General features: G+C 29.7%; 2 protein-coding genes across 6 annotated transcripts; one reads left to right on the forward strand and one right to left on the reverse strand.

The window, feature by feature from the left end:
* Positions 1–305: 305 nt before the first annotated feature.
* On the forward strand, positions 306–5,238 carry LOC105630572 (Squamosa promoter-binding protein-like (SBP domain) transcription factor family protein). 2 transcript variants are annotated; one of them, XR_005177148.2, is made up of 6 exons: positions 306–496; positions 1,394–2,081; positions 2,517–2,650; positions 3,775–4,521; positions 4,593–4,645; positions 4,777–5,238. XR_005177148.2 is itself a non-coding variant. In XM_012212428.4 (5 exons), exons 1-4 carry the CDS (start codon positions 331–333, stop codon positions 4,509–4,511), a joined length of 1,725 nt encoding a protein of 574 aa, XP_012067818.2. In that variant the 5' UTR covers positions 306–330; the 3' UTR covers positions 4,512–4,521; positions 4,777–5,238. The 2 variants fall into 2 exon arrangements, 1 of the variants encoding a protein (XP_012067818.2); XM_012212428.4 differs by lacking the exon at positions 4,593–4,645.
* Positions 5,239–7,929: 2,691 nt separating this feature from the next.
* CRC (Plant-specific transcription factor YABBY family protein) lies at positions 7,930–10,232 on the reverse strand. Of its 4 annotated transcripts, none has more exons than XM_020677971.3 (7): positions 9,880–10,232; positions 9,126–9,254; positions 8,787–8,916; positions 8,650–8,698; positions 8,445–8,520; positions 8,294–8,350; positions 7,930–8,193 (listed from the first exon to the last, which is right to left on the reverse strand). In XM_020677971.3, exons 1-7 carry the CDS (start codon positions 9,970–9,972, stop codon positions 8,188–8,190), a joined length of 540 nt encoding a protein of 179 aa, XP_020533630.1. In that variant the 5' UTR covers positions 9,973–10,232; the 3' UTR covers positions 7,930–8,187. The 4 variants fall into 4 exon arrangements, with proteins under 4 accessions (XP_020533630.1, XP_012067816.1, XP_020533631.1 ...); XM_012212426.4 differs by having other exon boundaries at positions 8,787–8,883; positions 9,880–10,231; XM_020677972.3 differs by having other exon boundaries at positions 8,787–8,892; positions 9,880–10,231.
* Between the last annotated feature and the right edge of the window lie 4,141 nt (positions 10,233–14,373).

Raw genomic sequence — 14,373 nt, forward strand, 5'->3', positions numbered from 1 at the left:
TAAATTCGATAATGATATTCATGTAAAAATTATAAATGTCCTATCTTTGAAGGGACATGAAAAGTAAGAATTAGAGCAAAACAAGATCACATGAGGCAGATCAGATCAAGATCATATCAGGCGAGAGACATGAAAATCAAAAGGATAGAACGATAAAAAAGAACATTTTGCAAATAATTAATTAAGATAAAAATTTAAAAACAATAATGCTTTTGAATGCTTTTCTCGCGATGGGAATAAAATAGAAAGGGTATGGACAAAATAGGAAATACAGTCAACTCTCAAAAGCTACAAAAGACCTGGACATGCTTTTGAAACCAGAGAGTGTGTATGTATTATCAATGTATGAGTAGTGGAAATCATGTTGACTCACAGCGCATGTATATCTGCTTCGACTTCTTCTCCACTTATCTGAAAGGAAAAATAATACCCTTCTCTCCATCTTTCTCGCCCTTCTCTCCATCTTTCTCGCTATCTGTCGCTATTATCTTCTCTGGTAAGCCAAACAAAAGAAAATGTTACTGTGTTGGCTCTGTTTTTCATGTTTTCTGGGTTGTTTTTCTTTCTTTTTTTTTTTTCCCTTTTTTTTGGTGTATGTGCTTTTTTTTTGTGGAAATTGTAAGAAGACGAGAAAATTTGGAATCCTGCAACGAACCCATTTTTTGTCTTGCAAGTTCTCAGTAATCAAGCTTACTAGTTTATTTGTTAAGCTTTTCAAATGGGCGGATTTTTGTGTCTGGTTCTTTGTTTTTATATTTTCTCTCTCTCTCATTTTTTTTTTTTTTTTTTTTTTGGGATTTGAGATTTGTGTTCCTTTTACCTATGTTGGTTTTAGACTGAACATTTAAAGATATTATTAAGGGTCTTGTGGTTGTGGGTTTTTACTCTGCTCCGTATTCTGTTTTCTCTATTTGGCTGCTGAGAAAACTGGAGGAAAGTGATGTGGGTAGAAATTTGAAGTTCCATATTTTCTAGACCTCAGTTATTGTTGTACAATAAAAAGAAAATATACAGAGTCGATTGAGATTAAATAAAAAAAAAAAAAAGTTATGTTCTTTTGTCCTTTAAATTTCTCAGCCAAGAAATAGGCAGTGCAGTTTAGTTTATTTGCAATTTAGAAATTTTTTTGTCGTCGTTTGTCGTTAGTGTCATCATTGCTGTGATGTGCTTATGAGGAATGTTGAAACCAATTGGGTCTCTCTAAATTTGGTCTATCAAGTGGCAGAGTCGTGGGTATTGAATTTGATTTATATCCACTATTTGTTATGGTCAATTTCATATCTTGAAATAATTGATGTTGCCGTTTACATGATGTTTGTGCTATTGCAATTTCTTTGACTTTAATGAATTATTGCTATATGGTGATTAGCATTCTCTTTGTGATTTTTGTTAGGGGCACTAAAGACTCTGCCTACTTTCTGCAATTGCTTTTCTTTTTTGTTGATGGAGTGTTGGCGCTTTGCTGCGGAAGGTAAAGGCCTTCTGTTCTCAGATGAAATAGATTCATCTATTGATTCGTATGGGAGAAATAGAAGAGTATTCACAGGATGGGATGGGGAATCTGTCGAGAGTACTGAGTTTATAGATTTGAGTTTCAGCGAAATTCCGAAAAAGCCATTTCATGCTAGTAGTAATACAGGTGCGGGGATGCTTGGTAGTGATGAAGCTGGTATTGATTCTTGTAAAATAGAACTAACTTCTCCTAGTTATATGATTGCTTCAAATTCATCACTGGAATCTGGGTCAAACCATTCTAATTCTCTCATGGAATCTAACAGTCAGGATTCGTCACTAATTGATTTAAAGCTAGGTAGATTGATTGATGGCAAAGATGCACAAAATAGTAAGTTTTTGAAAGAAAGATCAGTGGTATCTTCAGTAAGTCCAACTTCTCAGCCAAAGCGAGCTCGAACAATGAGTTCGCGATTACAGACTCCTCTTTGCCAGGTCTATGGTTGTAACAAAGACCTCAGCTCCTTAAAGGATTACCACAAGAGGCATAAAGTTTGTGAGATCCACTCAAAGACTCCCAAAGTTATTGTTAATGGTGTTGAGCAAAGGTTTTGCCAGCAGTGTAGCAGGTTGGCTTCTTTTTTTCCTCCTTTTTCTTCATTCTTTGTTTTAATTATGATGCTTAGTTACTTTGGCGTGCTTACTTTTTGTGGGCCATATTCAATGCATTTTTTTATGGCTTTTAATGATGACGGTAAACTTACTATAAAGATTATGTACGCGCAAGTCGCTTGGTTTTCTTTATTTAGGAAAAAAGGGTGAGGAAGCATAATAGCGTAAAAGTAAAGGTAAGATGAAAATTATGGTTAGAGTGCATCTAGATTTTCAGTGCATTTAGGTAAATAATATTCTTTTTTTCAGGTGATTGTGTAAATTATATAACTAGTCTAATTGATTTTGTAATGTAATTTCACCGCATGAATCGCGTATATAATTAGCATTCTCTAGTGTCTTTTCCTTCTATTGTTTTAGTAAGTTTGTTCTCTTCTGACTTGATTAATCAGGTTTCATTTGCTTGTTGAATTCGACGATGGTAAGCGCAGTTGTCGTAAACGCCTAGCTGGGCACAATGAACGGCGAAGGAAGCCTCAGTTTGGTGCTCTCTCTGGTAGACATAAGTTACTGCAGTCATATCAAGGTATGAACTGTTTGTACTCTTATTCTGCGCAGAAAATGCAACTCAGTTTAATATAAAAGTCGAATGAACAGGGCAATAATAGAAAAAGCTCATTGATGTCGTATAGACTTTCCATTTTTAAGGTTTTATTAAACTTTGCCCCTTGATGGGATCTGAACTTGATTTGTATATAAATTTTAAATATGTAACGTTCAAATTTTTTATTTACATTTGGCCTTACTGTTTTTATGTAGACAGTACTTCTACTTTATCGATGACTTATTTCTTTTTCTTATTCAATTGTTCATAAATGATCTAATCTGATGCATGCAATTCTTACAGTCATATGTTCCGGCAAAGAAATTGTAAGAGTTAATATTTTGTTGCATCTTTTAGTTTTAGTGCATGTTTCAAGAGCTTGCTTTCTGTTTTACTCAATTCTATATTGCTCTTAGGCTCAGGCTTGCACTGTGATTGATAGACCCGGATGGTAACTTGATATGTTCAATCTTTTTTTTTCTTTTCTTTTCTTTTTGATGTGGGAATTTGTAAACCTGCAAGACATTCTGTTATTTGGTGCAAATCTTTCCTAAAATTATTTTCAGTTTTTGATTAATTAGTTTAACAAATTACGAAATTCAGTATGAGATTGTTTGAAATTTGAAAGAGAAATAGAGGTGGAGCTATATTTATCTTAACTTGAAATTTCAATAGATTTAGTGAGACTGAAGCCAATATTTTCCTTTCTTCTGAATGTTCTATAGTCTGATATAACTGCTCTTCTGGGAATTGGAATTTATTCACTCTTTAAGTTGCTCTGATAGGCTAATTTTTTATAGTATTTTTAATATAGTGTTTATTAGGATTTTTAGTATTTTTATTTATTTTAATTAATCTTTATTTAGTTTTATTTATGTTTTTACTTAATTGTTTTGATTTAAGCATTTGTTTTTAAGGTCATAAACTCCCTAATATAAATGTATGCACTGCTAATGAAATCATGATTATGCATTGATGGGACTTACTGTACGTGGTTATGGAGTTATAGTGGTCCCTAAAAAACAATGATTTATTATGATCACAAAATTGGAAATTTTATTTGCTAAATGTATATTTCTATATTTCTGATGCATATGATTTTGCAGAGACAAAATTTTTGGGGACCTGCTTGCCGAACAGAGCGTCTCTTCTGTTTCCCAACATGCTTGCTGGTGGTATTCTTTCTCCAGATAGACATGAAGCATCTAACTGCTATAGGCCAGTTAAATTGGAAGAGAAATCAGTATACAACTCAAATGGGCAGTTTGTTTCAAAATCCTTTCTCCGTCTACATGGCAATGGGATCCAAAACACTTCTGGAATTTGTCCTTCAGCAACTGATGAGTTCACTCGTCTTAATACTGCATCAACTGTTCATGAGTTAGCCGGGGTGTCACATTCCAGTTGTGCTCTCTCTCTTCTGTCAGCTGAATCACAGGACTTAAGTCATTCAGCAGGAATTATAATGGCAAGGCCCTCGATCAGTCAAGCTAATCGTTCCCATCACAGTGTTGGCATTTCTGACAAACCATTTGGGGTAGAGTCTTTGGAAAAGTATTTGCCGAATGGATTTCATTCATCTGGATTGAATCCCTTTAAATCTAACCATATGGGATCGTTCACAGTCTCTTATGCTGGTGAACTTCAAGTTGAACCAGACGGCTTTCTTCAAGAATCAGATCTTTTGAACGCGAAATACTGTGCTTCTGATGAAAATGGATCTACTGTAGATTTGCTTCAACTTTCATCACATCTTCATAGGGTCGAGCAACAGAGGAATTCTGCACAAGTGAAGCATGAAGTTGAGGATTTTTCCAGTTTTCTTACCACATATGGGGCATAAAAGGAGCAAGGTATGTAAACTAACAGCTTGAAATCTTTTGCCTTTTTTTTTTTTTTAATGCTAATTTTGGAAATTGTTCAGTTTTGTTGGATCGACTGAATTTGGATTCTTTCAAAAACTTATCAAAAATCTTGGTAAAGTTCTGTTTATCCAATGCTCGTTCTTTGGATTTCCATCTAAAGATAGGAGATCTCGGTCAATTTTTATTTATAAATCTAGCCAAATCTTTCTTATGGAGTAACGGTAAAATGCATCGTCGATGCAGGGTTAAATGACTATTTTGAACGTAAGCTGCATCAAATGTGTAGAACTGACTTCAATGGTGCATCAAATGTGTAGTACTAACTTCAATGGTGCAGTGGACAAAGGCTGGTAGACTTGAGCTCAGTGGAAACTTAAGATACAACATGCAATACATTCCGTTACTGATAAGTATATAACAGAAATTTATTAATATGGTTTAATTACTCTAGATCATGTAAGTTTAATACTCTTTCTTGCTCTAGATTACTCTATTTTGGCCGGCCTTGTAAATTTTATGCTGGTTCTAAATCAAGGATTCAGTTCCTCAGTCAATACAACTTGGCATTTCATCAAATATCCTTCACTTTTTATTTATCCAAAGCAGATTCTGGGTTGCATCACTTTGTGAAGGGGCAAATTTTGAAGGGACAAAGAAAAGAGGCAAAATGAAAAATATGCAGTAATCTTTTTTTATTTTTATAAATTTCTTTTTATGGTTCTTAATATTTTATTTAGAAGAGCTAATTAAATTATGAGCTTTCAACATTCTGATTCCTTAATGTTGTTGAATGGAATATTTAGCCTTTCTTTGCAGTTCTTTACAGGTAACCATATTGTATAGATTAAGATTATCCCAAAAACTTGGGAGCTTAGACCCAAGAAAGAACAAATTGTTTAAAAGAGAATATTTCTATATATAGTATAATTACAGCCCTAATTATCTTTCCATTTGACGCTTAAAAGTGTAGAAACCACTTGATTCACTGATAAAAAAAAAGTCAAAGTCTTTTTATTTATTTATTTTTATTTTTAATTCTTGTCAGTGGTGTGTGGAGAGTGAGTTGTAAAAGGCAACATAAATGGGTATTGTGTTTTTTTAAGAATGCAACTTGACTTAAAGTAACATTAATACCTTAATTATGTAAAAACATATGTTTAGTGCGAGTAATTATATGTTTAAAGGCTTATAAAATGGTTATAAGTACATGTGCATGTCCACTTTTATGCCCACCTTATTTATGATGTTATAGTCTAAGATGTGTGATACTTTGATGTCAGTGATGACGCATGTTATAATACTATGATATCACTCATGACGCATAATGGCAATTCGTACATAAATATAATTTATTAATTAGTTAGTTCTTAGAGGAATTCTGGTTCAGCAGTGATTAAGAGATTATGGGAAATAAAATAATAAAATTTGCATAGAAAATAACTTTGATCGAGTGTGATCTGGTTAGTTTTTTCACTAATGCAAAAGGAGTGATCTCGAATCAAAATTCTTAAAGAATAGATTATCTTTCTTTTTTTGTGAAATTTAATATTATTCAGGCTAATTAAACTTTTAATCTTGCAAAAATCGTCCACCGGACTTTTAGTATGTTTTATGATTTGAGTTCATCTTCAGTGAGAGTAAATTAATTATTTAGACCTACGATTTTAGTTAAATACGCTAATTACGATCTGTGTTCAAAATATAATTACATACTCCCTCTATTAGCTGCAAAACCCTAAACGAAGCAGCTCAGTTCTCACTATCAACGAAGCTAATTGTAGGTGGTTTCGATTGCGGAGAGGAGATTCAGATGGGGTGCGACTTGGGTCGATTCGGTTTTGATGGAAGGAAGAAGTATTTTTAGGAGGTGACTAGTAGAAAACCGAAGAACTAAATAAACTAGCTTTGTCAAATTCTTTAACTCAAAGCAACGTGGATGTACAATTGGGGCAATTAGGCAATTCTCTACAGTTACTCCACTGCCTCTAAAATTTCAATGGAAACATATTGTTATTTTGAGTAGCGTCGTCCTCACCCAAAAGGAAAGTTCTGTCCCCACAGCCTCATTGAATGTACAAGTTTGTTCTCCTGAAATTATATCCTCAACTTGCCTTTGCTCATAAGGCCATCAAACAATTTGAAAAAGCAAAAGTTGTTAGGGTTCATCATGGCTTCTTTTGCCAATCAATTGCAATAAAGAATGTCCGGAACAATGATGAAGCGAAATGAAAGAGGACGACAGTGTCTTAATAAAAATATTATTTATTGGGATGTCCGATAGATTGAAATAATATAATACGCTACAAAACATGGTAGAAAACTACGGTGGAAATGACTTGAATTCGAAATTTTTTATCTCTCACACTACTGAGAAGATCAACCAGACACATTTGATTGATAATAAAAATAGGAAATTATTTATCTAGATCAGGTTCATGACCCTAATTATAGCCGAATAAATGAAACTAAGGATAATGTTCCGACTTTATTCTTTTTTTACTAAATGTATAGTCAAAATGCTCTTATTTCAAATGTATAGATCCGATTTAAGTAAGTTTTTCCCATAAAAATATTGCTTTTTGATATTAACAAAAATCATTATTATTTTTGTTTTTATATAAACCGAAGAAAAAGACAATTACCAGACTTTGCGCTGGACCATTCATTAAAATTTGCCGGATTTTTTATTTTTCATTGAAGGATTAGGATTTTAGTTCCTATAAAACACTCTTCTCTCATGTAAAACAATTCAATACCGCATTTTATAAATAAATAAAAAATAGAAATAGAAATCTCTCTCGTACTCTCTCACTGTCTTCAAGATGACATGTGAAAGTTTGAAATCTCTATTAAAAATATTAAAAGCTTGAATCTAATCACTTAGAATAGAATAAAAATTTATAAAAGAAAATCTTTTTCTTTTTTTTTTTTTTTAATCCAATAGACGATCTCAAATAAATAAATATGAAAGTTATAATTGTGAACGGAATTAAATTTATGAAACCATTTGTTTATATATTCCTTTTAGTCTTATAAGTTATTTTCTTTTTATTTATTAATTATATTTATATACAATAAAAATATTATAAAAAGAAAAAAAGCTATCTAGCTCATCTAATTAGATACGGGTATATACCAACCTGACTTAACTCTTTATTATTTATTTATTTTTATATAAATACTCTTCTCAACCAATATTAATAATATAGGCAGTAGTAATTTTTCTTGGCTGATAGGATATGGATATTAAAAAAAAAAAAAAAAACCCGTTCCATACCCGACCCATTAGCATATTTGAATATGGGGAGAATAATTGTTGGTGATTACCATTTATCTATGAATTCTGTAGAAATGTTAAATTGAAAACCAAAGCATTGATTTAGTAAAAGTAGTAGCTTAGGGAAATCAACCATCCAAATGTATATGCTTAATTAATGATTAATACAATTATTTAACCTAGCTAGCTATAGCTAAGTTCAAATCCTCATGCAAACTTTAATATATATAATTAATTAAGTTCAATCTAGATTTAAAAGAAATACCATCAACACAATAAACTTCATTTGACACATAGAAGCTTAATCCAAAGTCCTAGGTTTTTGCTTTGCTCTTCTAGTGTCTAAACTTCTCTAGGTTTTTTCTTCTTTCACTTCTTTAATCCTGCAAAATGTAAAAACCCTAATTAAAATTCCGCATTTACATTTATGTAAAGAAATTAATTAATCAAAGAAGAGAATGATAGAGTTTTTTTTTTTCTAACATTGTTATTGCTTCCAGAAACTGATCCACCCGCAGAGTTCGGAATGTACCTTGCCCACTGCACCAAAAATCAAGACTAGGTTAAACAAAATTTTTAAAAATATATAAACAACATTAATTATGATTTATATATAAATTTTTTTGGTAATTACATTTTTGGCTGCTGTGCTAAAGGCTTCTCGATGTGGTATCTCAGGATTTGCAGCTTTGATACGCTGTATCTCCTCCCTAACACCAGCAAATAAGATTAGATATAGAAAGAAATTAAAATACTTCTAGCTGACATGATATTTACAAGTAAATAAAAACAGGATCAATAAAGAAAATTTATTTATTATAATGATATTCTCTTCTTACTTCATAAACCGATTATAAGCAGATGGAAGTCTATGTTTCTTCTCAGGTGCTGCAAGAAAAAATAATTAATTAATTTGGATTAGTTCATAATTCAATTTAATTATAGAAATAGCAAATTTTGTTATTAGGGTTCTTACGTTTCACTACAAAGGGTGCTTTGGGTGACAAGGGTTCACTTGATGTTGATGATGATGAGGAAGAAGATTGTCCCTTTCTAAGATCACTGAAAAAACCCTGCTTCTTCTTGGTACATACATATATAAGCACCTATCATAAGTCCCGAAGTTCTAATTTTTTTTCACATTAAAATAAGTTAATTAAGATTATATATTATGAATAATTCTGATTATATTTGAATTTGTTTCGGTTTATAACATAGCAATTACACATTAATTAACTACTTGATCATCCAAGAACAAGAAGGAAACTTCAAAAGAAAAAAAAAAAAAGTGAACAGTTGATATAAAAATAAATACCTGAAGGGTCAATGGGTGATCAAGGCATTGACCTTGTAGTGGAGGTCTGGTGCTGAGAAAGGATAGGTTACTGCAGTGACCGCATTTCACTGTCACTGTATCTAGCAATCTCTTGCATGGAATCCCAACCTATAAACATTTAATTTATTACCCAATATTAAGTAAAAAAATGAGAAAATAACAAAAATATAGTATAATCTTTTGGTTTGTTGCATAGAATAATATTATCCCAACCCTATAGAATTACCGATACTAATGTTATTATTTTTTTGTCATTAAGTTCTTGGAGTATTCAAATTATAACCCAAATTAGGTTAGAAAAAACACTCAAACAAGATAATTTCAAAGCATATGAGCCAGAAATTAACAAAAAAATAAAGTAAGAAACAAAAAATACAAACCCCATTTTCAATTACATAAACTTGCAAAAGAAATTACCATTTTCTTTGTTTTTCCCCTTAATTTTAAAGATCATAGAGTATAAATCTAGGTATGTCTGAGAATTATATGTAGGGTTAAGTAGAAAACAAAATTAGATATTGTATATAGACCCATATTTGTAGGGTTACTATAAATAATATATAGCATGAAACTAAAGTTTATGATATATGATAGAGATACATGAGAAGATATATAAGGAGTAATAGATAAGTTTTTGGTTTCTGTATGGGAAACAAAATCATGAAGATTGAAGAGAGAGAGAGAGAGAGAGGGAGAGACAGATTGAGTGTTAAAATTAAATATGTAAAATTACCGCAAGAACCGTGTTGCAGAAGTTGCAGCGGACATAGCAGAGATGCTCAGATGGTGGAACCAAGTCCATTGTCACCTTTTCTTCTAGGTTCATTCTTTCTCAAACAAGAAGAAAGAAGAAAGAAGAAAGAAGAAAGAAGAAAGAAGAAAGAAGAAGTAGAAGGAGAGAGAGAGGTAAGAAGAGAAATGTGTGTTTAGGGTTTGTGTTGTTTTGATAAGAAGAAAAGGTATAGCTAGTGGGTTGAATAATGGGAGTAGTATTAGAAGCAGAGAGGAAAGTATATTTGCAGAGCTGAATTTGCATGCGGTTTGTACGGATGCTTAAATACAGTACTCACTTACACCTACCAAACTAATTCTCGTGATATGCTGCTTCTATTAACAATTTAATAGTCTGAGTATTTTTTTTTATTATTATAAAAAATTAGAAAATTTAATTTACGATTTAAATCTAACTTTATTTTATAATTAAAAAAAATTAATATGATTGCTAATCACATTTAGTCTTGTTAGTTTCTTACTAATTTAAGATCATATTGACCAAACAGGAATTCATATGATTTGTAACATTCTACACTGAAGAAGCTAAAATTATTTGACTCAAAAACTATAATTTGGACATTTTCATAACATACTGCAAGGAGTCTCAATTCCAAAATTATTCCCTAATGAATCCAGTGATAATGAGCTGAATTTTTCTAGTGAAAGTTCACATGTATAATTAGATGACTGGACATTTTGCAACAAACCACTTGCATATATGATTATTAGATTTGTTGCAATTTCTTAATTATATATTATTTCTAAAGTTATGAACGATTACTTATTACGACTGAGTGCTCAATTCTAATTGCAACGACAAACCTAAATAGAACAAACAAGACCGTGAATTTATTTTATACTATCAAATTTATCGAATTAAATTTATTTCTTTAATAAATATGATTAAAGTCAAACATCTCTAAAAAAAAAAAAAAGGAATTAAGATATACCTAATATGATACTAAAAATTAAACCTCCTGATAAGAAGTATACCCACTTTCTGCTTAAGCTAAGCTAATCTCTAGCAATTTGAGGATGGCATTATTGACAGAAATATGAAAAGAAGAAAAATTAGGGTCGAAGTGAAAAGATAGTTGATAGTTGAAAGAAAGGTTAAAGTGGGCCAAAGTGAAGTTGAATGAATGAAAAGATAGTGAAGAGAGGGCAACCTGTCCATGCATTCCGTCTTTTGTGGGTGCAATGCTAAAGAAGGTAAAATGAAAGAGACATAAGCTATAAGCACAAGTCACTGTCACATACTTAGCTACCTATATAGCTCTAGTAAATGAACTTAGAAGAAGAAGAAGAAGAAGAAGAAGAAGGAAGAAGGAAGAAGGAAGAAGAAGAAGCAGAAGAAGGAGAAGAAGAAGATGGGTTTTGTGTGTTATTGTGATGGGACTATTCCTCAGTTACCAAATATAGAAACAAAGCTACATTAGCACTTGGTATTCACAACTTTCTGTGCTTGTATAAATCGACTTTCCCTAGGTCACTATTACCCTCAAGGTCTTTTCTTAGTCCGATGTATATAGTTTCTTTAATTATTGCTTTAAAAATTAAAATTTAATTTGTTTTTATTAAATATTTTAAAAAAAAATTTTTTGTGGATATATAGGACATGTGTTGGATGCCATGAGATTCTTATGAATACATATAAATGCATTTGCTTTAAGGAAAGTTCTGTTCATTAACGGATTTGAACACAATCATTGGATCTATCTTCACCCTCTTTCTTAGCCCTTTTGGAAATTCTGATTAGACATCTCCATCTTTATGATATTGATATCTCTCTCTCCCCCTTTTCATTTCTTTTCTTTTTTCATTTCTTTTATCTCAAAACTGTTTTCATTTGTTTGCTTTTCTTCAACAAACCTTTGCTGGTGTTTCATAATCTTAATTGGGTGCTTATTTACCTAATTCCTAGCATAATTTTGTTTTTAAGATAGTTTTTCTCTCTTTAAGTAACTTTCAACTCGAAGAAATGGAGGATTACTTTATAAAATATTTTTTATTTAGCCTCTTAACTTTTAAAAATTTTCTTTAATTCTCTAAATATTAGAGTCCGACTGTACCTTGATAATACTATTATTCAATAATACTATAATCATTGACTTGTTTCACAAAATTAGTTATTTTAATAATTGTTAGCTATCAGCTATTTTAATTATATTTTATCAAACACTAAAGAGAGTAACATTTCATAATCAACTCTCTCAAATTCTAAATATTAGTATAAACACTACGTTCTTGAATACTATAAATATGAAATAATAAAAATAATATTTTGATTAAATTAAAATTAAAATGCTAAATGCTGTATGAAGTGCAACCACGCTTACAAATACATATTTTGGCTTTTTGTTTGTTATGTTTCTCCATTGTTTGAAGCGTTTTTGATAGGTAAAGTTAGGTTAGGCATTTAATTTATTGTATTAATTTTACCATTAGGTTGCAATTATTTATTTTTGTGTGGATTCATGCCAAAAATAATAATAAAAAGAATAAAATTGTGTTTGATAATAACTTTTAAAATAATTTTTAGAGTTTTTATTTTTTGTAATGTTCGGTGATATATTGTCTGAACTCGCTTTTAAAAGTTAAAATAATATTTTATAAAAATTAAATAAAAAGTTACTAAAATAACTAACAGGTAAACCATATTAAAATAATTAATAGCTGCTAAAATAAGTAATTTTACTTGTGCTAAAATTCGGAGAATCGGTAGAAATGGGCTTGAGAGGCCTTCATGGGACTAAAAGGGCTGGAATGGCTGCGATGCGAGGATGAACCTTCATTGCCCAAGTAGACAAAATAATATATATAAGCAACAACATATTATAAATATATTTTACATACCGTATATATATATATAATAGTAAAAATAAAGGGTTAATTATATTTTGTAGAATTGCAGTGATTGGATTTTTTAATTTTTATATTTTAGTCTGAATTGAAAAAATAATTGTTGTCTAACAAACTAATTTCGTATAATTAAGTACACTTAATTAGAATTTCTCACTGAAAAATCAAAATAAACTATTTTGTCCGATTATTTTAATTTATTTTTATACTATGATATTTCTTTTTTTAATTATTCTATGTTCTTTTATATATTTAAAAATGAAATAAAAGTAGAAGAAATTTTTTAGGGTTTTTTAGAAAGGAGATATAATCCAATAAAAAAATAAAGAAAAATAAAAAAGAGAAATATATATAATAGATGTTTATGTTTGATATCATTTATTAAGTAAAATAGTTTATTTTATTTGTTTCAAAAAATAATTTGGTAAATATACTTGATTGCAATTTTTTTATAGTATAGACATTCAATTATAAAATTTTTCTCTTAAAACATTAAATAAAAAAATAAAATATTCAGAAATCACAAGTATAATTAACTCTAAAATAAATATTTATAATCGATTAAAACTTTTAATTTTTAACGTTGTGCTTAGAATAATAGTTTTTGAAATTTACTTGACTTTAAACTTTTAACTCGTGGTCAAAATAATACCTGATAAGAGATTGTGAGATGGCAACTTCCATTTTTATTTTTTTTAATCTGAAATTTGACTCTTTGATTTGGAATATTAAACGATTCCTCTCTCAAGATTCGGAGGTAGAAATTCATCATTGGTTTCTTGAGTATAAGTCTTGTATACTCTGTGGAGATTTTATGTTGGATGCCGACACTATTTGGATACTCCTTTAAAAGATATTTTATATTATTTATTTTATTTTGTTAGTTTGAGAAAACTTTAAAGACATATCTAAGACATTTTGTAGAATTTTACAGATATATTTTAAAATTTTATTAAAATTTTAGATAAATTCCTTAATAAAAATTTTAAAATTGTTATCTTAAATATACATTTGTAATTATTAATACTTCAAATATAAAATTAAAAAAAATAAAAAATAGACAAACTCTATCTTATAATATACATTTTGTAATTTATTATGTATCTATTATTATCAAATTTATGAATTAATTCATAATTTAAAAATAGAAATTCACAAAGCTTTTATATATATATAAAAAAAAATAGTCGACAATATTGTATTAAACAAAATAAATATCAAATATCGTAGAGATTAATTTAATATCTTCTAAAAATGTTTGATTCTTGAAATTTTCAATTTTATCTCTAAATGAGATGATATGATCTTCAATAATGATATTAATCTATAAATTTAATTAATTATTTCGAAATAAGATTTAAGTAGTATTTTTTATTATTTATTGGAAATAATTATTTAATTATTTAAATTATTAATAAATTATACTTATTTAATATAATACATTCTAAACGTATCGGTATTCTACTATTTTAAAAATTACCATATTTCATGTCCACATTCGTGTTTGCATTGTGTCCATATTTGTACAACCTGGCTTATATATATTGACTTGCTAAAATGGGTTCTAAGGGTAACTGGAATTATTAGATTT

This window comes from Jatropha curcas, chromosome 5 (assembly GCF_041381405.1).
Source record: "Jatropha curcas cultivar XTBG-Jc1 chromosome 5, XTBG_Jcur_1.0, whole genome shotgun sequence".
NCBI classification, from domain to species: Eukaryota; Viridiplantae; Streptophyta; class Magnoliopsida; order Malpighiales; family Euphorbiaceae; genus Jatropha; species Jatropha curcas.

What these genes read in the sequence shown, in the direction of transcription:
- CRC (XM_020677971.3), bottom strand. Translation starts at nt 9,972, where the DNA reads ATGAACCTAGAAGAAAAGGTGACAATGGACTTGGTTCCACCATCTGAG. An exon ending in GCTTATAATCGGTTTATGAA is followed by an intron (nt 8,521 to 8,649) that starts GTAAGAAGAGAA and finishes TGCTGGTGTTAG; the next exon opens with GGAGGAGATACAGCGTATCA. An exon ending in TTAGCACAGCAGCCAAAAAT is followed by an intron (nt 8,351 to 8,444) that starts GTAATTACCAAA and finishes TTTTTGGTGCAG; the next exon opens with TGGGCAAGGTACATTCCGAA.
- LOC105630572 (XM_012212428.4), top strand. Translation starts at nt 331, where the DNA reads ATGTATTATCAATGTATGAGTAGTGGAAATCATGTTGACTCACAGCGC. An exon ending in TGTCGCTATTATCTTCTCTG is followed by an intron (nt 497 to 1,393) that starts GTAAGCCAAACA and finishes GATTTTTGTTAG; the next exon opens with GGGCACTAAAGACTCTGCCT. An exon ending in TTTTGCCAGCAGTGTAGCAG is followed by an intron (nt 2,082 to 2,516) that starts GTTGGCTTCTTT and finishes TTGATTAATCAG; the next exon opens with GTTTCATTTGCTTGTTGAAT.